The sequence below is a fragment of the Carcharhinus amblyrhynchos genome, chromosome 19 (assembly GCF_965287045.1).
Source record: "Carcharhinus amblyrhynchos chromosome 19, sCarAmb.v2.hapA, whole genome shotgun sequence".
Taxonomy (NCBI): Eukaryota; Metazoa; Chordata; class Chondrichthyes; order Carcharhiniformes; family Carcharhinidae; genus Carcharhinus; species Carcharhinus amblyrhynchos.
Genome location: NC_137342.1, coordinates 5651065 through 5678796, shown reverse-complemented (window position 1 = coordinate 5678796; position 27732 = coordinate 5651065). Strand labels below are relative to the sequence as shown.

Here is a 27732-nt window from a genome sequence, read left to right as displayed (position 1 = left end):
AAACGGTGATAGCCATTTAATAAAAATCTGGAAAACTATTGTAGATTGTTATAAGAACATAAGAACATAAGAAATAGGAGCAGGAGTAGGCCATCTAGCCCTTCGAGCCTGCCCCGCCATTCAATAAGATCATGGCTGATCTGTTGTGGCTCAGTTCCACTTTCCCGCCCTCTCCCCATAACCCTTAATCCCCTCTCTTATCAAGAACCCATCAACCCGCTTCTTAAAAATATTTAGCGAGGCAGCCTCCACCACTTCAACGGGCAGAGAATTCCAGAGATTCACCACCCTTTGAGTGAAGAAGTTCCTCCTCAACTCCGTTCTAAACCGCCTCCCCTTTATCTTGAGGCTGTGCCCCCTAGTCCTACTGTCTTTTTTGAGCGGGAAGAGTCTCTCCACCTCTATCCTATCCATCCCATTCATCATCTTATACGTCTCAATGAGATCTCCCCTCATTCTTCTAAACTCTAACGAGTACAAGCCTAGTTTATTCAGCCTCTCCTCATAGCTCAATCCCCTCAACTCCGGTATCAGCCTAGTAAACCTCCTCTGCACTCCCTCCAAGGCCAAAATATCCTTGCGTAAGTGCGGCGCCCAAAACTGCACACAGTACTCCAGCTGCGGCCTCACCAGTGCCCTATACAGCTGCAGCAAGACCTCCCTACTTTTATATTCAATCCCCCTCGCTATGAAGGCCAGCATCCCATTCGCCTTCCTGACCACCTGCTGCACCTGCAGGCTGGGTTTTTGCGACTCATGCACAAGGACCCTTATGAAATCCTATTATGAAATCCTATCCGGTTCACTAATGTCCTTTAGGGAAGGAAATCTGCCATCCTTACCCGGTCTGGCCTACATGTGACTCCAGACACACAGCAATGTGGTTGACTCTCAAACGCTGTCTAAAACGACTTGGCAAGACACTCAGTGGAAGGGACAATTAGGAATGAGCTGGACCGGCCAGTGATGCACACATCCTGAGAAACAAAACGCAGGCTAGACATAAACTTTATTGCTGCATTTTCCAGTTCAATTCTCCATTCTGTTGTCCAACTGAAAGCAGTTTCCCCTCCCTTTCACTGCCCAGTGCGAATAAGCAGCTGAGTGGAGTTTATCCCAGACCCCATTCTGTGGGGTGTTTGGATCCCCCCTCGCCTACCCCCCGCCCCCCCCCCTCTCTCTCTCTCTCTCTCTCTCTTCCAGTTTGGTCTATATGTGGGCACCTAAATGCTTTCCATATTCGTCCAGACCCGGCAAAGGGGACTTGCAAACCACACCAACGCCCTTAGCAAGTTCGCACACGTCGCCAGAGCTGCACAAGGGTGGCAGACAGACAAGCATGGCCAAGGAGGACAAGAAGAAGCAGAAGCAGGAGAAAGGGAAGGAGAGGAAGGACGAGCCGGGGAGCGGAGAGGCGGAGAGGAAGGGCTCAGCAGGAGAAGCCAGAGCCGCTGGAAATGAAGATTCCCACAAGTGCTGTGGCTGCCGGTTCCCCATCATCATCGCTTTATTGCAACTGCTCCTGGCCATTGCTATTGCGGTGATAGCCTTCATTATGAGAAGTCTCAGCTCCTCCTTGCTGGCCAGGGACACCCCCTACTGGGCTGGCATCATTGTAAGCCGTGTTTTATTTCCCCCCCCCCCAATTCCCCAACACCAACAAGCAGCATTTTATATATAAATCACTGCCTTTTAACACCCTTGCCTCCCTCCCACTGCTGCAGGCTAGCTAATGGGGGAACGGGTCAATGCATGCCAAGACATGAGGATTTGCATGGTCAGAGTGTTGAGCTGTGTGATTTTTCAGGGCATGTCTGGCTCTTTACTGAGCAGATCCTGTTGTACATTTGTGTCTTTGTGACATTCGCTGTGTGAGTAAAAGTCAGCAACAAAGTCTAAGTATACAGGAATGAGAGTAGGTCAGAGACAAACTGAACTCTCAGTGGAGCACCAGTCACTCTGGGACATGTTTGCTAACTTCTGGGAGTGATTCTAAAGGTGTATAATATTTGTCTATATCAAGTTAAACTTGTAATCCTCTCACCATGATACACAGTTCGTGTCACCCGCTTTAGATAAAGCAATATTCGGTATTGTAACTTGCACACAAGTCGTAGGAAATTAGCAAATTTCCAGAGAGACTTGCCTGGCAGCTCTTTCCCCCCGCTGGGTTTGGTGAACAATAGGCATTGAATAATAAATAGCAGTTTGTCTCAGTTTTAGACAGTGTGGTGGGCGGGGAGTGGGCAGTTTTACAATTCCTTGTTGCTCCCCGGCAGACTCTTGAGTTGTGTGTGGAGTGCACAAAATTTCACATCCTCACCACAATGTGTCCAAGTGCATTTTGCAGCCATTTCGTGCCAGCTATTCTAACTCAGAAATAATCCCAAATCCTGCAACTGCATGTGCTTGCTGCCAACTTTATTGTGACTGCCAGTGGCCGTGTAACGTGCTAACAGGGAATGCATTCCAATGCCAGCAGAGATGGAGTCGCAGTGTGACAAATTTACATAGAGAGTTTCCATTATAAATGTGGATATTGGAATTTGTAATGTATAGCTTCGCAATAGGGCCTGATGCGTGTGGTTTGATCTGGGGTGGCACAGAGGTTAGCGCTGCTGCCTCAAAGCACCAGGGACCCAGGTTCGATTCCCAACTTGGGTCACTGTCTGTGTGCAGTCTGCACATTCTCCCCGTGTCTGTGTGGGTTTCCTCCGGGTGCTGTGGTTTCGTCCCACAGTCAGAAAGACGTGCCGGTTAGGTGTTAATGTCTCCCTCAGTGTACCCGAACAGGAGCCAGAGTGTGGCAACTAGGGGATTTTTTTAATTTTGATTTATTGTCACATGTATTAGTATAGTGAAAAGTATTGTTTCTTGCACACTATATAGACAAAGAATACTGTACATAGAGAAGGAAAGGAGAGAGTGCAGAATGTAGTGTTACAGTCATAGCTAGGGTGTAGAGGAAGATCAACTTAATACGAGGTAGGTCCATTCAAAAGTCTGACATCAGCAGGGAAGAAGCTGTTCTTGAGTCGGTTGGTACGTGACCTCAGACTTTTGTATCTTTTTCCTGAAGGAAGAAGGTGGAAGAGAGAATGTCCGGGGTGCACGGGGTCCTTAATTATACTGGCTGCTTTGTTGAGGCAGTGGGAAGTGTAGACAGAGTCAGTGAATGGGAGGCTGGTTTGCGTGATGGGCTTTGTTCACGACTCCTTGTCGCTTTTTGCAGTCTTGGGCAGAGGAGGAGGCATACCACAGTAACTTCATTGCAGTGTTAATGTAAGCCTAGTTGTGACGCTAACAAATAAACTTTTAAAAACTTTGAACTTCAAACCCTCTTAACCTGAAGGCGCCAGCTGTCCTTGACTCTCACTGGGGATTAAGCTTAACTTTCCACAGTTGGGATGATATTGTATCAACTGACTGTTCTACTATTCCCACAATGAGCATTTAAGTCTGTGTGAGGCGGAGTACATTCAATATAAAAGCATTAAGATCCTTACACCGTGGAACATTACATTGTGTGACAGGTGCCAAGCAACCTGGAAGGATTTAAGAGATGGAATGATTGAATGAAGAGTGGTTGGGGTGTGGAGTACACTGCCTGCTGTGATAGTGGAGTGGGACACTTTAGGAACTTTCAAGTGGTTATTGGATAAACACATAGAGCACACCAGAATGATAGGGAGTGGGATAGCTTGATCTTGGCTTTGGACATAGCTCGGCACAACATTGAGGGCCGAAGGGCCTGTACTGTACTGTAATGTTCTATGTTCTATTTTGTGTTGAGCTGTGGCCTCAGGCAATGCCAGTAATTATTCTTATAATCGCCAATAAACTGTGGCCCGAGGGGGACAGATTAATGTGTACATTTATAGTCAAACACCCAGCAGGATATGGGCCTCAGTATATCAGCTGATGTGACCACCTAAGTGAGCAATGCCATGGGATATCAGCTAACGCAAATGAATGCCTAACAGTGACTCTGATAGAATAAAATCATAGAATCCTTACAGGAGGCCATTCGGCCCATCAAGTCTGCACCAACCACAATCCCACCCAGGCCCTATCCTTATAACTTCAACTATTTACCCGAGCTAGTTCTCCTGACACCACGGGGCAATTTAGCATGGCCAGTGCACCTAACCCACACACCTTTGGACTGTGGGAGGAAACCGGGGCACCCAGAAGAAACCCACACAGACATAAGAACATAAGAAAAAAACTGCACACAGTACTCCAGCTGCGGCCTCACCGGTGCCTTGTACAGTTGCAGCAAGACCTCCCTGCTTTTATATTCAATCCCCCTCGCTATAAAGGCCAGCATTACATTCACCTTCTTGACCACCTGCTGCACCTGCAGACTGGGTTTTTACGATTCGTGCACAAGGACCCCCAGGTCCCTCTGCACCGTAGCATTCTGCAGCTTATCACCTTTTAAATAATAATCCCTCCTACTACTATTTCTGCCAAAGTGGATAACTTCACACTTGCCAACATTGTAGTCCATCTGCCAGGTCCTCGCCCACTCACTCAGCCTATCCAGATCCCTCTGCAGACTTTCCACACCCTCCATGCAATTTGCTTTTGCACTCACCTTCCCAGCTTGGGTCACTGTCTGTGCAGTCTGCACATTCTCCCCATGTCTGTGGGACTCAGGGGGATTATGTACATGTGTGACAGGCAGAGACATTGCTATGGGTTACAGGGGGTCTACGCGCATGCGTCTGAGTCCTTTATTCGAAAAAAGAAGGAAACAGGAAGCAGGAAACTAAAAGCTGTTGACTGTTGTAGGGAAATTGCTGGAATCTGTTGTTAAGAGGTTATAATGGAACGTTTAGCAAATCTCAAGTCAATCAGACAGAGTCAGTATGGTTTGGTGAAAGGGAAATCATGTTTAAGTAGTTTATTGGAGTTCTTTGAGGAAGTAAGAAGTAAGGGGGAACCTGTGGATGTGCTGCCCTTAGACCTCCAAAGGCATTTAACAAGGTTACGATGCAAAGTAAGAGGTTTTTGCATAGCGGCTAATACAGGAGCATGGGTCAAGGATTGGTTTAGCTAACAGGAAACAGAGAGTAGACATAAATGGGTCATTTTTTTGGTTGGCAAGATATGCCAAGTGGAGTTCCACAGAGCTAGGGGCTTGGTTATTTACAATTTTATCAATGACTTGGATGGCACCAATGTCTGGATGCTAAATCTGTTGTTGATATACAGATCGGCAGAAGAGTAAGTTGTGAAGAGGACATCTGGGGAGGGGTTTTGTGCGCAATCCGCCGTGTGCTCCACAGTAAAGCAGAGGCGGCTCACCATTAGCTGGTACAGGATCTTATGTTCCCTCCAACGTCAATGAGATTTCCCACTGATTACACCCCTTACTCCCAGGAAATGTATGGCGGGGGTACACCGTCAGCTGGACCAGAATATCCCACCAAAGTGATCGGCTAGAAGTCTGCAAAAGGATATAGATAAGTTAAGTGAGTGGGTAAATATTTAGCAGGTGTGAGAAAATGTGACTTGTCCATTTTGGCAGAAAGAATTGAAAAGCTCTTTAAATGGAGAATGATTGCAGAGCTCTGTGGTACAGAGGGATCTGGGTGTCCTGGTACATCAATCATAAAATGTTAACATGTGGGTACAGCAAGTGATTAGGAAGGCAAATGAAACATTGTCATTTATTGAAAGGCAAATGAAATGTAAAAGTGGAGATGTTTTGCTACAGTCCTGCAAGGTGCTAGTGAAACCATATCTAGAGTATAGTTTTGGTTTCCTTTTTTAGGGAAGAATTTAATCCATTAGAAATAGTTCAGAGAAGGTTCCATTGGCAAATACTTGGGCTGGTAACTTTTAAAGTTTATTTATGAGTGCCACAAGTAGGCTCACATTAACACTGCAATGAAGTTACTGTGAAAATCCCCTAGTCGCCACACTCCGGTGTCTGTTTGGCTACATTGAGGGAGAATTTAGCTTGGCCCATTCACCTAACCTGCATATCTTCCAGACTATGGAGGAAACCGGAGTACCCGGAGGAAACGTACGCAGACACGGAGAGAACATGCAGACTCCACACAGACAGTGAACCAAGCTGGGAATTGAATCCGGGTCCCTGGCGCTGTGAGGCAGCAGTGCTAACCACTGTGCCACAGAGGGGGTGATTTATCAAATGAGGAAAGGCTGGACCTGCACCATTGGCATTTAGGGGATGGCGAGTTGATACTTGATTTGATTTATTATTGTCACGTGTACTGGTATACAGTGAAAAGTATTGTTTCTTGCACGCTACACAGACAAAGCATACAGTACATAGAGAAGGAAAGGAGAGAGTGCAGAATGTAGTGTTACAGCCACAGCTAGGGCGTAGAGAAAGATCAACTTAATATGAGGTAGGTCCATTCTACTCACTGCTTCCTGTTATTTAGCCAATTCTGTATCCATGCCAGAATATTACCCCCCAACACCTCACCTCCTATCTTGTGTAGCAGCCTTTTGTGAGGCACCTTATCAAGTGCCTTTTGAAAATCCAAATATACAACATCGACTGGCTCTCCTCTATCTACTCCGGTTGATACCTCTCCAGAGAACTCTATGAAAAAAGTCAGCATTATTTCTTGTTCATGACACCACGCTGTCTCTGCTTGATCAGATTATGACTTTGTAAATACTCTCCTGTTTTCTCCTTAATAATCAAATCTAATACTTTTCCAATAACTGAAGTTAGACTGACTGGCCTGTAGTTTGCTGCAATTTGCCTCCTTCCCACTTTGAACAAGTGTACCACGCTGACAGTTTTCCAATCCTTTGGCACAGTTCCAGAATCGAAGAGTATTTTGGAAAATGCCTCCACGATTTCCCCTCCTTTAAGCCCCTGGGGTGTAGATCAGGTTGGGAGGACTTGTCAGCTTTTAACCTCATTAGTTTGCCTAAAACCAATTCTCTGGTGATAGAAACCATAGAAAATTCCAGCTCAGAAACAGGCCCTCCTTGTCTGTGCCAAACCATTTTTTGCCTAGTCCCACTGACCTGCACTTGGACCATATCCCTCCACACCCCTCTCATCCATGAACCCCTCCAAGTTTTTCTTAAATGTTAAAAGTGACCCCGCATTTATCCGGCAGCTCATTCCACACTCCCACCACTCTCTGCGTGAAGAAGCCCCCCCCTTATATTCCCTTTAAACTTTTCTCCTTTCACCCTTAACCCATGCCCTCTGGTTTTTTTCTCCCCTAGCCTCAGTGGAAAAAGCCTGCTTGCATTCACTCTATCTATACCCATCAACGCTGTATAAGGTTGACGATGACTGTATTGAATTAATCCCCAGTATTTTTTTACTATTTCTGGAACACTTGTAGCATCCTCCACAGTAAAGACCAATGTAAAATACCTATTTAACTCCTCTGCCATTTCCTTACTCCCCATAATTATTTCCCCAGTTTCATTCTCTAAGAGGCAATGCTTTCTTTTATTTCTCTCTCCCTTTTCATGTATTTTTTAAAAACTCTTGTTGTCTGTTTTTAGCTTGCTATCATTGCTTATTTTATCATTCCTGATTTTCTTTTAGTAATTTCTTGCTGCATTCTGAATCTGTCCCATTCTTCTGACCTTTCACTAACCTTTGCTATTTTATATGCTCCTACTTTCAACTTAATACCCTCCTTAATCTTCTTGATTGTCCGTGGGAGGTTCTCCCTCCCCTTAGGCTCTTTCCTTCTCATTGGGGTGTATTTTTGAATGATCACCCTCAGTGTCTGCTACTGCACATCTATTGTCTCACCTACTAATCTGAAATGAAATGTAAAAGTGGAGATGTTTTGCTACAGTCCTGCAGGGTATTCTTATTTAGGGAAGGATTTAATCCATTAGAAATAATTCAGAGAAGCTTCCATTGACAAATACCTGGGCTGGTTATTTTTAAGGTTTATTTATTAATGCCGCAAGTGGCTTACATTAACACTGCAATGAAGTTACTGTGAAAATCCCCTAGTCATCACACTCCGGCGTCTGTTTGGCTACATTGAGGGAGAATTTAGCATGGCCAATGCACCTAGCCAGCACATCTTTCAGACAGTGGGAGGAAACCCACGCAGACACGGAGAGAACATGCAGACTCCGCACAGACAGTGACCCAAGCTGGGAATTAAACTTGGGTCCCTGGCGCTGTGAGGCAGCAGTGCTAACCACTGTGCCACAGATGGGGTGATTTATCAAATGAGGAAAGGCTGGGCCTGTACGATTGGCATTTAGGGGATTTGTGCTGTCAGTTCAGTAATCTCATTTTCACACTACGTGCATTAAGATACAGGACTCTTAATTTTGTTTTCTACCACTTTCTCCACACACACACTAAGGAATCACTGTTTGCTTTTTACCTTTTGTAACTATGTCTTCCTTTTTCGCTTTCACTTCTTCTACCTTTAGTTTCTAACACAGTTTCAATCTCCTCCACTCCTGCACAGATATCCATCTCCCTGCCATGCCAGTTTAAAACCTCCCCAACGGCAAACACCCCTGCCAGGGTATTAGTCCCATTCCTGTTGGGGTATGACCCATGCAGTTTGTACAGGTCCCACCTTCCCAGAACCTGTCCCAGTGGCTCAGAAATTCGAAACCCATCCTCCTACATCCCTCCTCTAATCACGTAGTCACCTTAGCTATCCTCCTGTTTCTGCTCTGTGTAGCACACGGCACCATCAGTAATACTGGGATTACTATCTTGGGCGGTGGCTCGTGTGGAATGAATGGACAAATGGCCTGTTTCTGCATTCTAAGTTCAACGTAATTCCTACTCGGAAAGGGAACAGTTTTGTCCCAGTTTATGCCTTCAAGTAAGGTACCCAAGATCTCAAGAAGATCTAGAATGGGAAAGAGAGATTGCCCACATATTGTGGGCTGGGCTTTTCAGAAATCGGGATTAATGTGTGCGGCTGGGGAAATTTTAATTTGCGACCGGATTTTAAATGTTGGAGCCAAGACGCACCTAGAAATTAAAAATATAATTTAAAATAGTCAACATGAAATTCAAAATGCAAAAATGATTTCCAAAAATGATACTGTAACCAAGAGGTTATACCTAACAAGAAGGTTCATTTCTCGAGAAAATTGAAAGCTAAGAGTTTGCCCGATGGATGTCGTCACCGTTATGAATGGGTGGATGTTGATTCTCTAACTGTTGCACTAAGGCAGGCTGTTATCTGTTTCCATAGCAAGTTTTACCTGGAACAGGTTGCCAGTCTGTTGCCAGAGGCTTATACCTTGTTGGGGGGGCAGAGGTGGGGCACTCCATCTCAAGCATGGCTAATCAGGAGTCTCTCCTGCTCTTACTGCCAGCCATTGGCGCGTTTTGAAGGATTTACATATTGGCACTTAACCTTTATGTTTGGCCTGTATTATAAGCACACCTTCCTTGACTACCAAGTCAAGGATTAGTGGGTATAGTATGTAGGGATATTGGGGTAGGGCCTCAATGGGACTGTGTTCGGTGCAGACTCGATGGGCCGAAGTGCCTCTTCCTGCACTGTAGGGTTCTATGATTCTAAGTCCTGGGGTGGGACTCGAACCCAGAGCTTCTAGCTGAGAGGCCAGAGCATTACCCACTGCTCCACAAGACCTTTCATGGGCTAGATCTAGGGAAGAACAAAAAAAAAAGTGTCATAAATATAAGATAGTCACTATTAAACCAGTAGAAAATTCAAGAGAAACTCTTATACCCAAAGAGTGGAAGGTGCAACCACATGGACAACAAAGAACAACACAGCACAGGAAACAGGCCCTTCGGCCCAACGAGCCCACGCCGCCATTTTAACATTGTGAGTGCCCTCTTCTACCCATGATCCTTATCTACGGACTCCACAATAAAGGAAGCATAACCAGATTGAGGGATGACTAATTTAGGGACAATTTGTTAACACCAATAGAAGCTGAGGTGAACATAGATAAATACATGGGGGTAGATTGGGATAGAGGATATGCTGCTGGTATTAGATAACGATGGGTAAGAGGATACCCATGTGGTCTGAACCAGTGGGCTGAATGGCCTGATTCTGCACTGGAATCCGATACAAAATTCCATACAATATACCATTGAAGTGGAAGGCTCCAATTTGGACCATTGTCATTAAAGAGGCAGAATGGATACCTCCAGCAAGAGGCCATTTTTGTTCTCTGACTCCTCCTCCCAAGACGGGAGAGACTCCTGATTAGCCATGCTTGAGATGGAGTGCCCCATCTCTGCTCCCCCCCACAAGGTATAAGCCTCTGGCAACAGACTAGCAACCTGTTCCAGGTAAAACTTGCTATGGAAACGGATAACAGTCTGCGTGGACATAAAGCTGTTATCGCGACCCTTCCAAACCCTGGACACACTGCTGAGAGCCCATTGGGGTTAACTCCCCCTCTCAGGGTGGCACGGTAGCACAGTGGGTTAGCACTGCTGCTTCACAGCTCCAGGGTCCTGGGTTCGATTCCCGGCTCGGGTCACTGTCTGTGTGGAGTTTGCACATTCTCCTCGTGTCTGCGTGGGTTTCCTCCGGGTGCTCCGGTTTCCTCCCACAGTCCAAAGATGTGTGGGTTAGGTTGATTGGCCATGCTAAGAAATTGCCCCTTAGTGTCCAGGGATGTGTAGGTTAGAGGGATTAGTGGGTATAATATGCAGGGGTATGGGGGGTAGGGCCTGGGTGGGATTGTGTTTCGGTGCAGACTCAATGGGCCGAAGGGCCTCTTTCTGCACTGTAGGGTTCTATGATTCTCAGAGTCCACAACTGGTACTGGAGTATGAAGAGCTCATTGTGAGAATACTGGGCAATGTAGAAGTCTCTACGATGAATAATAATGAAGGTAAGGGCTTTGATTGCTTTATAAATCTACCGAGTAGGGTTTGAATTTCACAGCTGGGATTTATTGAACTAGTGGCTTATAAATTAGCATTGATACCCATACAATAAAGATTAAGGAACTGTAATAATATAAAATTCCTACAGGGATTGACTTTTATTTTGTAAAATTGAGTACGAGGTTGTCCTGTCCACATTAATAACTAAAGCAATAGCTTAATTTAGCACACACCATGAATGGGCATTTGATTTTCCAGTTGGTTATTGGTAGCAGTGCAGGCAGGACCTGATTCATCTTGGCAGCTTAACGTTTTCCAGTTAATTTATTAGTGTCACAAGTAGGCTTACATTAACACTGCAATGAAGTTACTGTGAAAATCGCCACACTCTGACACCTGTTTGGGTACACTGAGGGAGAACTTTGCATGGCCAATGCATCTAACCAGCACGTCTTTCAGACTGTGGGAGGAAACCGGAGCACCCGGAGGAAAGCCCACACAGACATGGGGAGAATGTGCAGACTCCACACAGACAAGCTGGGAATCGAACTCCCTGGTGCTGTGAGGCAGCAGTGCTCACCACCCCAACCACCGTGCCAGTATACCGCCGACATATCGATCTACTAGTGTGCAGCATTCTGTTCCACTGCACCCGTCCACAACACCTCTTTCTTCATTGCGATACGCCCAGCTGCATCTTTGCTTTACTCCTCTGAAACTTATTCCCTGGTTAAACTTCCTTACGATCCCTATGAAAGAACCAAGAACCAAAATTTTAATGAATGATCTCCAAGGAAGAAATTACTAACAAGTTTTCACTTCTTGCAACTTCTATTTTAACACAAATCTGAATCAATATAAACATGAATTAACAGGCAAAAGATACTTCAAATAAAAACGTAAATTTCACCTTAAGTAGTCGATACAACAAAGAAATGTCTCTTGCAGCTACAAACATCCACATTACTCTGCACACAGATGTGCATCTTTCCACAATATTTGTAGCAAAAGCCACAAGCTTTCGGGACAGCCTGTCCCTTCGCCAGGTGGCTGTGAGTTCTACAAATAAACCTGTCTGGACTTTAAACTGGGGTTGTGGGATTTCTTTCTGTTTTACCCCAGTCCAACGCTGGCATCTCCACATCGCTCGTTATTCAATCAGAGAAATTCAGGAAAAATGGTTAGCACTTCTGCCTCACAGCGCCAGGGACCAGGGTTCGATTCCCACCTTGGGTCACTGCCTGTGTGGAGTTTACACATTCTCCCCGTGTCTGCGTGGGTTTCGTCCGAGCGCTCTGGTTTCCTCCCACAGTTCCAAAGATGTGTAGAATTAGGTGGATTGGCCATGCACAGGATTACGGTGATAGGGCAGGACAAAGGGCTTGGCCAAGATGCTCAAACAGGCCCTTCGGCCCACAAGTTGTCCCAATGATATCCCTACCTACTAGGCTTACCCATAACCCTCAATCCTATTAAATCCCATGTACTCATCCAGAAGTCGTTTAAAAGACCCCAGCGAGTTCGCCTCCACCACCACCGACGGCAGCCGGTTCCACTCACTCACCACCCTCTGAGTGAAAAACTTACCCCTAACATCTCCTCTGTACCTGCTCCCCAGCACCTTAAACCTGTAAATATAGCAAAATAAATATAGTTACATTAAATATAAATAAAATAAAATTAAATTAAATATAGTAACATCTGATTTCACACTCCATGTCTTTAGGAATATGTTGGGAAAGAGAGAGGAGATTTGGTCTACCTACACTCAGATAATAATCCCAGGTTCTTCCACTATTGGAACACTTTGATAAATTGACAGCAATTGAAAGTAAAACTGATATAAGCTCAGACCTTGTCTGCTGAAGGTTTAAGCACCTAGAATCGATAGCTCAGCCCCTTGAGGTTGCTACACCATTAAATTAAATCATAAAAGATTTATACCTCCGCTCCATTTCCCCTTGGCTTTTGAAGAATGTTTTTACTGTTTGCACACTTCAGTAATGTTTCCCTGCATGCTCAGGATATTTCCTTGGCACTGAGGGGGCCCCATCCTTGGGGATTTGCTGGCAAGACCCTCCTAGGCCACATCCACTTCCAGCTGGGATGTTGGGTTAGTAGCTTGCCTGTTCGAATTGCGATACTAGAATAGACCATGTTCATTTACCCTCCAAATCATTCTGGTCACATTTGTCTCCCAGAATAAAGCAAACCCCAATTCCTTCAACCAACTATTCAATGCAATCTTGGATGTTATTATAGCTCTTGGGCCAGACTGGAAGTGAATTCCACACCTTCTTAGCTCTCTGTTTGAAGACATTTCTCCTGCCCTGTGTTCACAGTCTCAGATTTAATCATGCCTCTATATTCCCTTTCTCATGACCCCTTTACTATTGGAGCTTGGTCAGTTATAGATCATAGATCATAGAACCCTACAGTGCAGAAAGAGGCCCTTCAGCCCATCAAGTCTGCACCGAGCACAATCCCACCCAGGCCCTACCCCCATATCCCTACATATTATACCCACTAATCCCTCTAATCTACACATCCCTGGACACTAAGGGGCAATTTCTTAGCACGGCCAATCAACCTAACCCGCACATCTTTGGACTGTGGGAGGAAACCGGAGGAAACCCACGCAGACACGAGGAGAATGTGCAAACTCCACACAGACAGTGACCCAAGCCGGGAATCGAACCCAGGACCCTGCAGCTGTGAGGCAGCAGTGCTAACCCACTGTGCTACCGTCCCGCCCACTACAGGCTGGATCTTTGCTACCGAGGTGGGTGACTTGAGTCAGGAAATTCCTCGATGTGGCAGCCCAGCCTCAGTTCTCTTAGGCCCAGGACATGATAGAATTGGGCCACTTCCCTCAGCAGGGGGAGGGGGATGCAGATCTTGAGCTGAGGGGGTTTGGTTAAAATGTTCACCTCTTCACTTTGAGACTTCATCCCTGTTACATTTTAGTCCCTCCAACCCTCACAATTCACACCCCATCACCTTGACCAGCTCATCCCCACGCCACCTCCAAGCCTCTCATGCCAACATTTGACCCCAATAAACCCTCATGTACTCCACATTTAGCCATGCCACCTCACCTACCCCCATACCAACTCATGCCTTCCCAGCTTAGTCAAGAGCGCAGATGCTCTTAAGATGATTAACTTTGTTGACACAGCTGGAGAGAGCTGTTGACTTTGCTTGATTTGTTTTATGCTGTTATAATAAGCTTTTTTTCCTGTGATCTCTTTTGTCAATGGTTCAATATTTACTTGTGCAAAATAAGATATCAAGTGCTTATAACTTCTATTATCTATAAAGCTCCAACATAAAGTGGTTTAAACTTTTATAGAGTTGTAGCAACAGCAGTTTTTAAGAAGAAAATTATGAACGTGTGTGTTTTTTTGTAAGTTTCATACATGCCATTATTACTGTAGAGGTAATTGGTTTGGTATAGACCGTATACTAGATGAATGAGCTTGCAAGTGCCATGAATTGGCATGGAGGGTATTGGGGGCATTGAGAGTAGGTGGGTGGCATGTGTTAGCATGGAAGGGGGAGAAAGTGGAACTGATCCACTTCAGATCAGCCATGATCTTATTGAATGGCGGGGCAGGCTCGAAGGGCTAGATGGCCTACTCCTGCTCCTATTTCTTATGTTGAAAAGTTTAACAAGACCAGCTTTTAAGTTTGGCACATTTACATACAGACCCTCAGAGGAGCTTCTGGAGTGGCTTAGGAAATTCTCCAAGAAGCCTTGTCACTCATAGGCAGCGTGCATGGGCACTGAGCGCTGGCCTTGGTCTCACCATGAGAATAAAATTAAACTCTCGCTGTGTTGCACGATTTCCTGCCAGATGGTTACAGGCCCTTCCTTCTGAGTTTTTGCAGCTTTGAAACAAACAGCCTCACTTGCCAGCACGTTGGAAGCCAAGAATACAAGTCCGTCTGGGGTTTGCATACCATAAGCTCAACCAAGGAGGGATGACAAGCGGTCATTTTTAACACTGAGTCTTTATAAAGGGCTTCACAAGGAGGGGGTGGGGGGAGTCTCCAGCAGGTAGACTGGGATCGGGAATTTTTCGACAATTCCTGATACCACGGGCAAAGGAAAATTGCGTTCATTTCTCAGGCATTTACTGGTACAGTTTAAGATTTTGATTTGACTGATTTCTGGCATTCATACTGACCTCTGTGCATCACCTCTCATGTTCCTGTGTGATCTGGATGGCAAGGGTTGTAAGGATTGCTCAGATCGCTGCCCGCCACTCGTGTCACCCGTAGAACATAGAACATTACAGCGCAGTACAGGCCCTTCGGCCCTCGGTGTTGTGCCGACCAGTGGAACCAATCTAATGACCCTCTAACCTAAACTATTCCAATGTTATCCATATGCCTATCCGCTGACCATTTGAACGCCCTTAAAGTTGGCGAGTCCACAACTGCTGCAGGCAGGGCATTCCACGCCCTTACTACCCTCTGAGTAAAGAACCTACCTCTGACATCCATCCTATAATTACCACCCCTTAATTTAAAGCTTTGTCCCCTCGTGTTAGCCATCACCATCCGAGGAAAAAGGCTCTCACTGTCCACCCTATCTAACCCTTTGATCATCTTGTATGCCTCAATTAGGCCGCCTCATAACTTTCTTCTCTCTAACGAAAATAACCTCAAGTCCCTCAGCCTGTCCTCATAAGACCTTCCCACCATACCAGGCAACATCCTGGTAAACCTCCTCTGCACCCTTTCCAATGCCTCCACATCTTTCTTATAATGCGGTTATAATTCATGTTCCCCCATTAACCCATTAACCGAGTTAAAACCTCACACAAGTGGTAAATGCAGGGTCGCTTTTAAGATTTAATAAAAACTTGGATGGGTTCATGGGTGAGAGGGGTGTGGAGGGATATGGTCCAACTGCAGGTCAGTGGGACGAGGCAAAAAATGGTTCGACACAGACAAGGAGGGCCAAAAGGCCTGTTTCTGAGCTGGAATTTTCTCTGGTTCTAAAACCGATTTGCCAAGGAGGATATATAACCAGAGCTTAGCATTCACTCTGAACAGAGTGCCTATTACTTGTTGCATTGTAGATAAATGTGGGGGTTCCAGTCGCTCAGTATCAATATTGTTTGCCCAAAGTGCATGAAAAAGGTGCTTAACTGTCAGCAGTGTGTGGAATATTTACATTTATTCTGGAATTTCGTCAGGATGCTCCGGTTTCCTCCCACAGTCCAAATGTATGTGGGTTAGGTGCATTGGCCATGCTAAATTGCCCCTGAGTGTCCCTGGTTAGCAGGGTAAATATACAGGGTTACGGGGATAGGGCCTAGGTGGGGTTGTTGTCAGTGGAGAATCTTAATTAGGCCTCTCTCGGAAAACAGTGTTCGATTCCGGTTGCCACACTACTAGAAGGATGTGGAAGCTTTGGAGAGGGTACAGAAAAGAGTTACCAGGATGTTGCCTGGTATGGAGGGCATTAGCTAAAGTAAAGTTTATTTATTAGTCGCAAGTATGGCTTACATTAACACTGCAATTAAGTTACTGTGAAATTTCCCTAGTTGTCACAGTGCAGCACTTGTTTGGGTCAATGCACCTAACCAGCATGTCTTTCAGAATGTGGGAGGAAAGTGGAGTGCCCAGAAGAAACCTGCACAAGGGTGGGGAAAATATGCAAACTCCACACAGACAGTGACCCAAGCAGGGAACCGAACCCAGGTCGCTGGCGCTGTGAGGCAGCAGTGCTAACCACTGTGCCACCTATGAGGAGAGGTTGGAGAAACCTGGATTGTTCTCACTGGAACGATGGAGGTTGAGGGGTGACCTGATAGAAGATTATGAGGGGCATGGACAGAGTGGATAGTCAGAAGCTTTTCCCCAGGGTAGAGGAGTCAGTTACTAGGGGGCACAGGTTTAAGGTGCGAGGGGCAAGGTTTAGAGGGGATGTACGAGGCATGTCTTTTTACACAGAGGGTGGTGGGTGCCTGGAACTCGCTGCTGGGGAAGATAGTGGAAGCAGATACAATAGTGACTCTTAAGGGGCATCAGAACAAATACATGAATAGATTGCGAATATGATTTCTGGAAGGGTAGGGGGTTCTAGTTCAGTTGGGCTGCAAGATCGGTGTAGGCTTGGAGGGCCGAATGGCCTGTTCCTGTGCTGTAATTTTCTTTGTTCTTTGTTCAGACTTGATGGACCGAATGGCCTCCTTCTAAGGATTCTACATTTTCTAATCAGTGATTAGTGCAGAATGGGGAAAAGCCGAGTAACATTCTGTAATAAGTAAATAATAATTTTTTTCAGGTAAAAACGTCTGTCTAAATATCTCACAGTGGATTTTTGCTGTTCCAGATCTGTTTGGCTGCATTGCTTGGATTCTATATGTACTGCACCACGTACCAGGTTGACGAGAAGACTACACTCCAGTTTATAATAAAGGTAATTGGTGAGTGATATGATAATGAAGTCAAATAACTATCCATCCAGCATTCACCCGGATTACTTAGGTAACAGCATTGAACCTGTCAGTTTGTCCACTCCTTAATCCACTAAGATATCATCTCGCTTCACGACTGTCTGGATGTGTTATTGCTGGAGTTGATGCGAGGGCTTGTGGCTAGGTGGGTAACGTACCTGCTTCTGAGCCAGAAACTCCAGGTTCGAGTCCCACCCCAGGACTTGATGGTTAAGGAAGGTGCTTCATAATGTAGCCAAACAGGTTTGAGTGTCAACTTCCAAACTTGCCAATGGCTGGTGGTAAGGGCTGGGAGACACTCCTGGTCAGCCACGCTTGATGTGGGGTGGCGCCCTCTCAAGCCAGAAGCCCCTCATGACAGAATAGTGACCTGTTCCAGGAATAACTAGCAATGGGAACAGATGAAAGTCTGTCTTGTGCACCGCTGGGTGTGGGAAGAGAAACAACAAACAAACAACTGGAGTTAATGGAATACCTGAAGCTGAGGTAGGATTGTCACTCGCTGTTGCTGTGACACAGCAGGGAGATGTTCCATTTTTGACATCAATTGCCAAGCGAAGGTGTTACAGAATCAAATAGTGCATCAGGGTCAGAAAGGTTGTGCCATATTTTCCAATTTTTTTAATCTTTAAAGGGTTTAAGTGTGTCAATCTCACTCTCTTGACTGTTAACAGAACATTTCCAGAGAGTAAATAGAAAGTTAACTCCAGCAGGAAATTAATTTATTTCATTACGTTACACTTGTCTCAATTTAATTGCATAGGCCTTAGAATGGTTACCGTACGGGAGGGGGCTTTTCTTTTGAAACTCACGATCGGGCCAGTCTCCACCACACTCTCAGACAGTGCATTCCAGATCTTAACCACTCGCTGTGTGAATCCGTCTCCACCACACTCTCAGACAGTACATTCCAGATCCTAACCACTCGCTGTGTGAATCTGTCTCCACCACACTCTCAGACAGTGCATTCCAAATCCTAACCACTCGCTGTGTGAATCTGTCTCCACCACACTCTCAGACAGTACATTCCAGATCCTAACCACTCGCTGTGTGAATCTGTCTCCACCACACTCTCAGACAGTGCATTCCAGATCCTAACCACTCGCTGTGTGAATCTGTCTCCACCACACTCTCAGACACTGCAACCAGATCCTAACCACTCACTGTGTGAATCTGTGTTTCCTCATGCTGCCTTTGCTCCTTTTTCTGGTCTTCTTAAATCAGTGCCCTCTGGTTCACGACCCTTCGCCAATGGGAACAGTGTCTCACTCTCCGCCCTGATCGGAACCATCTTGATTTTGAACACCTTGATCAAATCTGCTCTCTGCCTCCTTTTCTCTAACTGAGACAGCCCCAGATTCCCCTCATAGAATCCCACAGCGCAGGAGGAGGCTATTGGACCTGTTGAATCTGCACTGAAACTCTTGACAGAATGTTGTACCCGTGGCTTCTCCCCACAACCCCACACGCCTAACATGGGCAATCCACCTAACCTGCGCGTCTTTGGACTGTGGAAGGAAAACAGAGCACCCGGAGGAAACCCATGCAGATTCCACACAGGCAGTTCACCTGAGAGCAGAATTGATCCCGGGTCCCTGTGAGGCCACAGTGCTAACCATGGCGCCACTATAGCTGCCCCAACCTATCCCCATAACGGAGCTATCTCCCTAGGAACAATGTTCATCAGTTTGTTCTGCAACCACTCCAATGCCTTCATATCTTTGCACAAGTGTGACACCAGTATTTCTATAAGTGTTCTTTAAAATAGATACATTTTTGATTAAGAGTGTTAACTTTGATCTAACCCGTGGCAATGACGGTGAAATTTGGCTAATGCTCACATCCAGAATGAATCTTGCTATACCAGCTTGACCTTGTGGTGACATCAGTGCAACTTTGTTGTATTTCAACGCACAGGTTACAAGTAGTTTGACATTGCACGCACTAGAATGGCGTAGAATGCATTCAGTCTTCCATTGGGTTAGCCACGGACTTCAGTTTGATTAGAAAGGACAGCAGGACTAGAGGGCACAGCCTCAAGATAAGGGGGAGTGCAGTTTAGAACGGAGTTGAGGAGGAACTTCTTCACTCAAAGGGTGGTGAATCTCTGGAATTCTCTGCCCGTTGAAGTGGTGGAGGCTGCCTCGCTGAATATATTTAAGTCACGGGTAGATAGGTTTCTGATAGACAGGGGAATTAAGGGAGAAAGCGGGAAAGTGGAACTGATCCACTTCAGATCAGCCATGATCTTATTGAATGGCGGGGCAGGCTCGAAGGGCTGGATGGCCGACTCCTGCTCCTATTTCTTATGTTCTCATGCAAGGGGAGTGCAGGAGGGAGGAGGGCCAGAGTGCAGGCGGCAGGAGTTCCCATTTATGGATGGAAGGTTAAGTTCAGAGAATGAGTTAATGTAAACTGCAACACCAAACAGTTCCAAGCGTCAGCCATTCCGCGAGTTTAGATCCACGCATACCATCTTAATGAGAATGCCTTAACCTCATGCTAAAGTTCACCATCCGAGGAATGTGCTGAGGCTTTCAATCTTTTCTCGCCGTTTGCTTGCAATCCAAATCCCCTGGATCCGAATCACAGGAACTGTGAGCCAGACCTCCACGTTTTTCCAGCTGGATTTTAATTGTAGCCGACAACCCCACCCCCCTCACCTCCCCCGCCCCCCCCAACTCCCCGTCAAGTTTCCAGATATGAAGTCCCATGAATCCCTTCGCCGCAGTCAGATTACAGCGTGATCCATCAACACTGAGCCTGATCCAAGTACAGTCATGGAAATGTTTTGTATTATCAGTGACACATCGCTGCTCAAAGCAGCCTGTGTTTGAGGCACTCTTTCCAGTGCGGTAAACTTTAGCAGTTAATTTTATTCTGTCCAGTTAGTCCTTAGGCCAACGCTAATTGGTCCTACCTGTTGTAATGTGGACATCAGAATTCATTACTGACCAGAGAGAATTCATTCTCTTTCCATACCAGCTGCCTTTAGAGTTTTTGCAACTTATAGACTTTGCCACCTTAATGTGCTATATTGTACACAGATTTGAAAATACAAAGCAAAGACTTACCATTTATACAGCAAGTGGCAGCACGGCAGCACAGTTGTTGGCACTGATGCCTCACAGTGCTAGGGACCCGAGTCCGATTCCCGGCTTGGGTTACTATCTGTGCGGAGTCTGCACATTCTCCCCGTGTCTGTGTGGGTTTCCTCCAGGTGCTCCAGTTTCCTCCCACAGTTTGAAAGATGTGCTGGTTAGGTGCATTGGCCATGCTAAATTCTCCCTCAGTGTACCCGAACAGGTGCCAGAGTGTGGCAGCTAGGGGATTTTCACAGTAACTTCACTGCAGTGTTAAGGTAAGTCTACTTGTGACACTGATAAGTAAACTTGTGCCCAGCAAGTTCCCACAAACTGCAGTTAGGTGATAATGCTTTATGGTGATCCTATCCCTGTAACCCTACTGATACTTAGTATCGGGGAACTAACAGGATAAATATGTGGGATTACAGGGATAGGATCTGGATGAGATTGTGGTCAGTGCAGACTTGATGGGCTAATGGCCCCCTTCCGCACTGTAGGAATTTTATGATTCTAGAAGACCAAGGGCAGCAGATAACTGGGAACGTCACCACCTGCAAGTCCACCCTGACTTGGAAATATATCGCCGTTCCTTCACTACTGCTGGGTCAAAATCCTGGAACTCCCTCCCTAACAGCACTGTGGATGCACCTACACCACATGGATTACAGCGATTTAAGAAGGCAGCTCACCCCAACCTTTTCTCAAGGACAACTAGAGGTGGACAATAAACGTTAGCCAGCCAGCGACGCCCAGAACTGTGAATGAATGCAAAAAAGCATTTGACATTGGGAGGCAGGATTTTCCAGTCCCGCCCCACCACGGGAATCGTAGCGGGCGGGACAGAAAATTTGGCGAACCGTGCAAAGGTCCGTTGATCTTGGACAGGAATTTCCATTCCACAGGCAGAAAATCCCACTCTGGGTCGCGCAAGGAGACATCCGCACAGATAGCCAAAATCTCGATCAAAAGTAGATGGAAGCACGTGAAAAAGAGAGATTTCGGGTTGGAATTCCAGAACACAGGGTCAAAGCAGCTGCTGGCACTGCTGCCAAGGACAGAGTAATTAAATTCCAACGAGCAGCCGAAATTAGCAAAGCATAGATATCTTGGATGGTTGGAGGGCTGGAGGAGATTAGAAAGCGGGGAGGGGTAAAGGAGTGGAGGCGTTTGAGAATACTGATGAAAATTTGTGAGCGCTTTGCGATGATGTTGCCTAACGCTTGTAGGGTCAAACCCCAGTCTGGTTGTGATAATCCTGCAGCAAGGCTGTTCCATAAGGCACAATCTATTCCCAGCAAACTGACCTGATTCATGATGGCCAGTGTGGGAACTTACTGTTTCTCTGTCAGTTACACACCAGATCGACACCTGTCCCATCAGGTCTGCACCCAGTTCACACTGACTGGATAAAGACTTTTGGAGATTGAAATCGGGGGAAAGCACTCCATTTAATTTCCTTCCCTACCATGGGTGGCACAGTGGGTTAGCACTGCTGCTTCACAGCTCCGGGTTCTTGGGTTCGATTCCCGGCTCGGGGTCACTGTCTGTGTGGAGTTTGCACGTTCTCCTCGTGTCTGCGTGGGTTTCCTCCCACAGTCCAAAGATGTGTGGGTTAGGTTGATTGGCCGTGCTAAGAAATTGCCCCTTTATAGTGTCCTGAGATGTGTAGGTTAGAGGGATTAGTGGGTATAATATGTAGGGATAGGGGGGTAGGGCCTGGGTGGGATTGTGTTTGATGCAGACGCGAAGGGCCTCGTTCTGTACTATAGGGTTTCTATGATTTTTACTAATTGCTGATTTGTTGGCACCCGTTTTGGGTTAGTGTCTGAGATGAAGTATGCCCCATCTCTCTGGGAAATTAGTTTGGGAAAGTATGAGAGCAGGGATGTCTTACTACAACTGTATAACAAAGTCTCATAACACCAGGTTAAAGTCCAACAGGTTTATTTGGAATCACGAGCATTCAGAGCGCAGCTCTTTAGAATCATGGAATCCTACTGTGCAGAAGGAGGCCATTCAGCCCATCAAGTCTGCACTAACCACAATCCCACCCAAGCCCTATCCCCATAATTTACCCTAGCTAGTCTCTTGACACTAAGGGGCAATTTTTAGCACGGCCAATCCACCTAACCTGCGCACCTTTGGACTGTGGGAGGAAACCAGGGCACCCGGAGGAAACCCACGCAGACACGGGGAGAATGTGCAAACTTCACACAGACAGTGACCCCGAGCCAGGAATTGAAGGAGCTTACAGTGCTAACCCCAGTCCAATGTTGGATCTCCACACCATACAACTGTCGAGGGTGTTGGTGAGACCAGAGTGTACAGTTTGAAGGTCTCCTTACTAAAGAAATCTATTACATTGGAAGCAGTTCACAGCTGGTTTCCTGGGCTGATTCTGGGGATGAAGGGTTTATCTTATGAGGAAAGTTTGAGTGGTTTGGGTCTATAGCAGGCCTGTCCTCCCTGTTCACTTGGAGGGGGTGGGGTGTGGGCCTTAAAATCATTCTTTTCTCCCTCAAGAGGCTAATTCCAGAAAGGTTATGGGTGTGATTTTCCAGACCCACTGCACTACTTGAGCAGTGCATTGGGCCGGGAAATTTAAATGGTAGGGAGAAACGGGATTCACGACCGGTGTCTGGCTAGAGACAATCTTCCCCATCCATATTTCTGGATCTAATCAGCCTCACATCAGGGAATAGTGAGGGGGGGGCGGGGCGGTGATTACAGGATGCTCATAGAGATCAGAATCTGGAGAGTGAGCTTGGAACTCAATTGTCCGGGCTTGCTAAAGCTTCTGCCCCCATTGGTAAAGGTCCCCTCCAGCGGAGATCACATATAGTCCCCGTCAACGGGGATCAGGTGTGATGGCCTCACTGGCAGGAGCAGAGACCATCGCGATCAGGGGCATGGGAGGAGCATGCCCCCAGCTTGGCACCCTGGCACTGCCCACTGAGCACCCTGGCACTGCCCAGCAGGCATCGGGTGGTGCCAGGGGATGGGGCTGTAGGGGGAGGGATGAAATGAGGTGGCGGCAGACCAGGGTTGGGGGTAGGTAGGAGGGGAGGGAATGGGGGGACCTCTACATAGGAGTGGGGGCTCGTGGTTGGGGATCGGGGGCAGGGAGTGTTGGGGATCGGGGGGAGGGTGTGTTGGGGATCAGGGGCAGGGAGTGTTGGGGATCGGGGGAGGGAGTGTTGGGGATCGGGGGGAGGGTGTGTTGGGGATCGGGGGGAGGGTGTGTTGGGGATCGGGGGGAGGGTGTGTTGGGGATCGGGGGAGGGAGTGTTGGGGATCGGGGGGAGGGAGTGTTGGGGATGGGGGGGAGGGAGTGTTGGGGATCGGGGGGAGGGTGTGCTGAGGATCGGGGGGAGGGTGTGTTGGGGATCGGGGGGAGGGTGTGTTGGGGATCGGGGGGAGGGTGTGTTGGGGATCGGGGGGAGGGAGTGTTGGGGATCGGGGGGAGGGTGTGTTGGGGATCGGGGGAGGGAGTGTTGGGGATCGGGGGGAGGGTGTGTTGGGGATCGGGGGGAGGGAGTGTTGGGGATCGGGGGGAGGGTGTGTTGGGGATCGGGGGGAGGGTGTGTTGGGGATCGGGGGGAGGGTGTGTTGGGGATCGGGGGAGGGAGTGTTGGGGATCGGGGGGAGGGAGTGTTGGGGATGGGGGGGAGGGAGTGTTGGGGATCGGGGGGAGGGTGTGCTGAGGATCGGGGGGAGGGTGTGTTGGGGATCGGGGGGAGGGTGTGTTGGGGATCGGGGGGAGGGTGTGTTGGGGATCGGGGGGAGGGAGTGTTGGGGATCGGGGGGAGGGTGTGTTGGGGATCGGGGGAGGGAGTGTTGGGGATCGGGGGGAGGGTGTGTTGGGGATCGGGGGGAGGGAGTGTTGGGGATCGGGGGGAGGGAGTGTTGGGGATCGGGGGGAGGGTGTGTTGGGGATCGGGGGAGGGAGTGTTGGGGATCGGGGGGAGGGTGTGTTGGGGATCGGGGGGAGGGTGTGTTGGGGATCGGGGGGAGGGAGTGTTGGGGATCGGGGGGAGGGAGTGTTGGGGATGGGGGGGAGGGAGTGTTGGGGATGGGGGGGAGGGTGTGTTGGGGATCGGGGGAGGGTGTATTGGGGATCGGGGGGAGGGTGTGTTGGGGATCGGGGGGAGGGAGTGTTGGGGATCGGGGGGAGGGTGTGTTGGGGATCGGGGGGAGGGAGTGTTGGGGATCGGGGGGAGGGAGTGTTGGGGATCGGGGGGAGGGAGTGTTGGGGATCGGGGGGAGGGCGTGTTGGGGATCGGGGGGAGGGTGTGTCGGGGATCGGGGGGAGGGTGTGTTGGGGATCGGGGGGAGGGAGTGTTGGGGATCGGGGGGAGGGAGTGTTGGGGATCGGGGGGAGGGTGTGTTGGGGATCGGGGGGAGGGAGTGTTGGGGATCGGGGGGAGGGAGTGTTGGGGATCGGGGGGAGGGTGTGTTGGGGATCGGGGGGAGGGTGTGTTGGGGATCGGGGGGAGGGAGTGTTGGGGATCGGGGGGAGGGTGTGTTGGGGATCGGGGGGAGGGTGTGTTGGGGATCGGGGGAGGGAGTGTTGGGGATCGGGGGGAGGGTGTGTTGGGGATCGGGGGGAGGGTGTGTTGGGGATCGGGGGGAGGGTGTGTTGGGGATCGGGGGGAGGGTGTGTTGGGGATCGGGGGGAGGGTGTGTTGGGGATCGGGGGGAGGGTGTGTTGGGGATCGGGGGGAGGGTGTGTTGGGGATCGGGGGAGGGAGTGTTGGGGATCGGGGGGAGGGAGTGTTGGGGATGGGGGGGAGGGTGTGTTGGGGATCGGGGGAGGGAGTGTTGGGGATCGGGGGAGGGTGTGTTGGGGATCGGGGGGAGGGTGTGTTGGGGATCGGGGGGAGGGTGTGTTGGGGATCGGGGGGAGGGTGTGCTGAGGATCGGGGGGAGGGAGTGTTGGGGATCGGGGGGAGGGTGTGTTGGGGATCGGGGGGAGGGTGTGTTGGGGATCGGGGGAGGGAGTGTTGGGGATCGGGGGGAGGGAGTGTTGGGGATCGGGGGGAGGGAGTGTTGGGGATCGGGGGGAGGGTGTGTTGGGGATCGGGGGGAGGGAGTGTTGGGGATCGGGGGGAGGGTGTGCTGAGGATCGGGGGGAGGGAGTGTTGGGGATCGGGGGAGGGAGTGTTGGGGATCGGGGGGAGGGTGTGTTGGGGATCGGGGGAAGCGAGTGTTGGGGATCGGGGGGGAGGGAGTGTTGGGGATCGGGGGGAGGGAGTGTTGGGGATCGGGGGGAGGGAGTGTTGGGGATCGGGGGAGGGAGTGTTGGGGATCGGGGGGAGGGTGTGTTGGGGATTGGGGGGAGGGAGTGTTGGGGATCGGGGGGAGGGTGTGTTGGGGATGGGGGGGAGGGTGTGTTGGGGATCGGGGGGAGGGAGTGTTGGGGATCGGGGGGAGGGAGTGTTGGGGATCGGGGGGAGGGAGTGTTGGGGATGGGGGGGAGGGAGTGTTGGGGATGGGGGGGAGGGTGTGTTGGGGATGGGGGGGAGGGTGTGTTGGGGATCGGGGGGAGGGAGTGTTGGGGATCGGGGGGAGGGTGTGTTGGGGATCGGGGGGAGGGAGTGTTGGGGATCGGGGGAGGGAGTGTTGGGGATCGGGGGGAGGGAGTGTTGGGGATCGGGGGAGGGAGTGTTGGGGATCGGGGGGAGGGTGTGTTGGGGATCGGGGGGAGGGAGTGTTGGGGATCGGGGGGAGGGTGTGTTGGGGATCGGGGGGAGGGTGTGTTGGGGATCGGGGGGAGGGAGTGTTGGGGATCGGGGGGAGGGTGTGTTGGGGATCGGGGGGAGGGTGTGTTGGGGATCGGGGGGAGGGAGTGTTGGGGATCGGGGGGAGGGTGTGTTGGGGATCGGGGGAGGGAGTGTTGGGGATCGGGGGGAGGGAGTGTTGGGGATCGGGGGGAGGGTGTGTTGGGGATCGGGGGGAGGGAGTGTTGGGGATCAGGGGGAGGGAGTGTTGGGGATCGGGGGGAGGGTGTGTTGGGGATCGGGGGGAGGGAGTGTTGGGGATCGGGGGGAGGGTGTGCTGAGGATCGGGGGGAGGGAGTGTTGGGGATCGGGGGGAGGGTGTGTTGGGGATCGGGGGGAGGGAGTGTTGGGGATGGGGGGGAGGGTGTGTTGGGGATCGGGGGGAGGGAGTGTTGGGGATCGGGGGGAGGGAGTGTTGAGGATCGGGGGGAGGGAGTGTTGGGGATTAGAGGCTAGGTGCGGCCATCAAGTTTTGGGGCCAGTCACCGGGAGCCGGCCACTGGGGGAGGGGGGTCAGGGGAGGCTTTCGGAAGGCCAGTGATGTCGGGGGATGGTCAGCCCATCAGTCAGTATACTGGGAGATCGGTGCATGTGCACTAGCCCCCTCCACAGTCTGATGCCGGCTTCTCCAGCAGGATTAGGCCCCACCCCACTCCCCCATTCCCATCCCCCACTGATGGGAGAATTCCACCCTCTGCCATCAGCATTCACCCCCTCCAGCACTGACGCTCAGTTACAGCAGTGTGTACCATCTACAAGATGCACTGCACCAACTCACCTTCCAAACCCACAACAGCTCCCGTGAAGCCGGGCGAGGGCACAGGGCTACAGGAGGCTGGAAACTGTGTACAACTCCTGAGGCTGTACGTTTGACATGAAATAATGATTGTAAATGTCACCTGTAGTTGATGTTTAATCCGGTGCCTCTGAACACAAGATGCTATATTGAAACAAATCTGCTTTGTGTTGAGTGGCTACAAAAGACATCTTTACAAATTTTATGAGTACAATGTATTTTTGGGAAAATAATGAATGCTAACCTTGCCAGCAACATGGATTATAAACAAAACACTCAACCCTGTTTTTTAATAATTATTCATGGGATGTGGGTTTCGCTATCGAGGCCAGCCTTTTATTTATTGCCTTTCCCTGATTGTTGTTGCGACAGGAATTAAGAGTCAGCCACATTGCCGTGACTCTGGAGTCACATGTAGGCCAAAGGACAGCAGATTTCCATCCCTAAAGGACATTGGTGAACCAGATGGGTTTTTACAACAATCGACAATGGCTTCACGGTCATCAGTAGACTTTTAATTCCAGGTTTTTATTCAATTCAAAGTTCACTTTTTGCCACGGTGGGATTTAAATCAATGCCCCCAGAGCATGACCCCAGGTCTCTGGATTACTAGTCTAGTGACAAAACCACTGCCCCACCATCTCCCGTTTGCCATTCACTCGTGGCCCAACCATTCCTCAGTTCTAATGGGTGGGATTTTCAGCTTCCGCCCTGGAATGAAAAGGTTGACGGATCGGCGAAAGGTCCGTCAAACTTTGGGTGGAAGTTT

At 49.1% G+C, this 27732-nt stretch overlaps 1 protein-coding gene across 1 annotated transcript in view; it reads left to right on the top strand.

The window, feature by feature from the left end:
* The first annotated feature begins 1222 nt into the window (after positions 1-1222).
* sspn (sarcospan (Kras oncogene-associated gene)) overlaps positions 1223-27732 on the top strand; it is a 28688-nt gene continuing 2178 nt past the window's right edge. The window contains exons 1-2 of the mRNA XM_080207799.1: positions 1223-1615; positions 17178-17264. Of these exons, the coding sequence (XP_080063925.1) occupies positions 1340-1615; positions 17178-17264 (363 nt within the window). The 5' untranslated portion in view covers positions 1223-1339. The remainder of the gene's footprint in view (positions 1616-17177; positions 17265-27732) is intronic.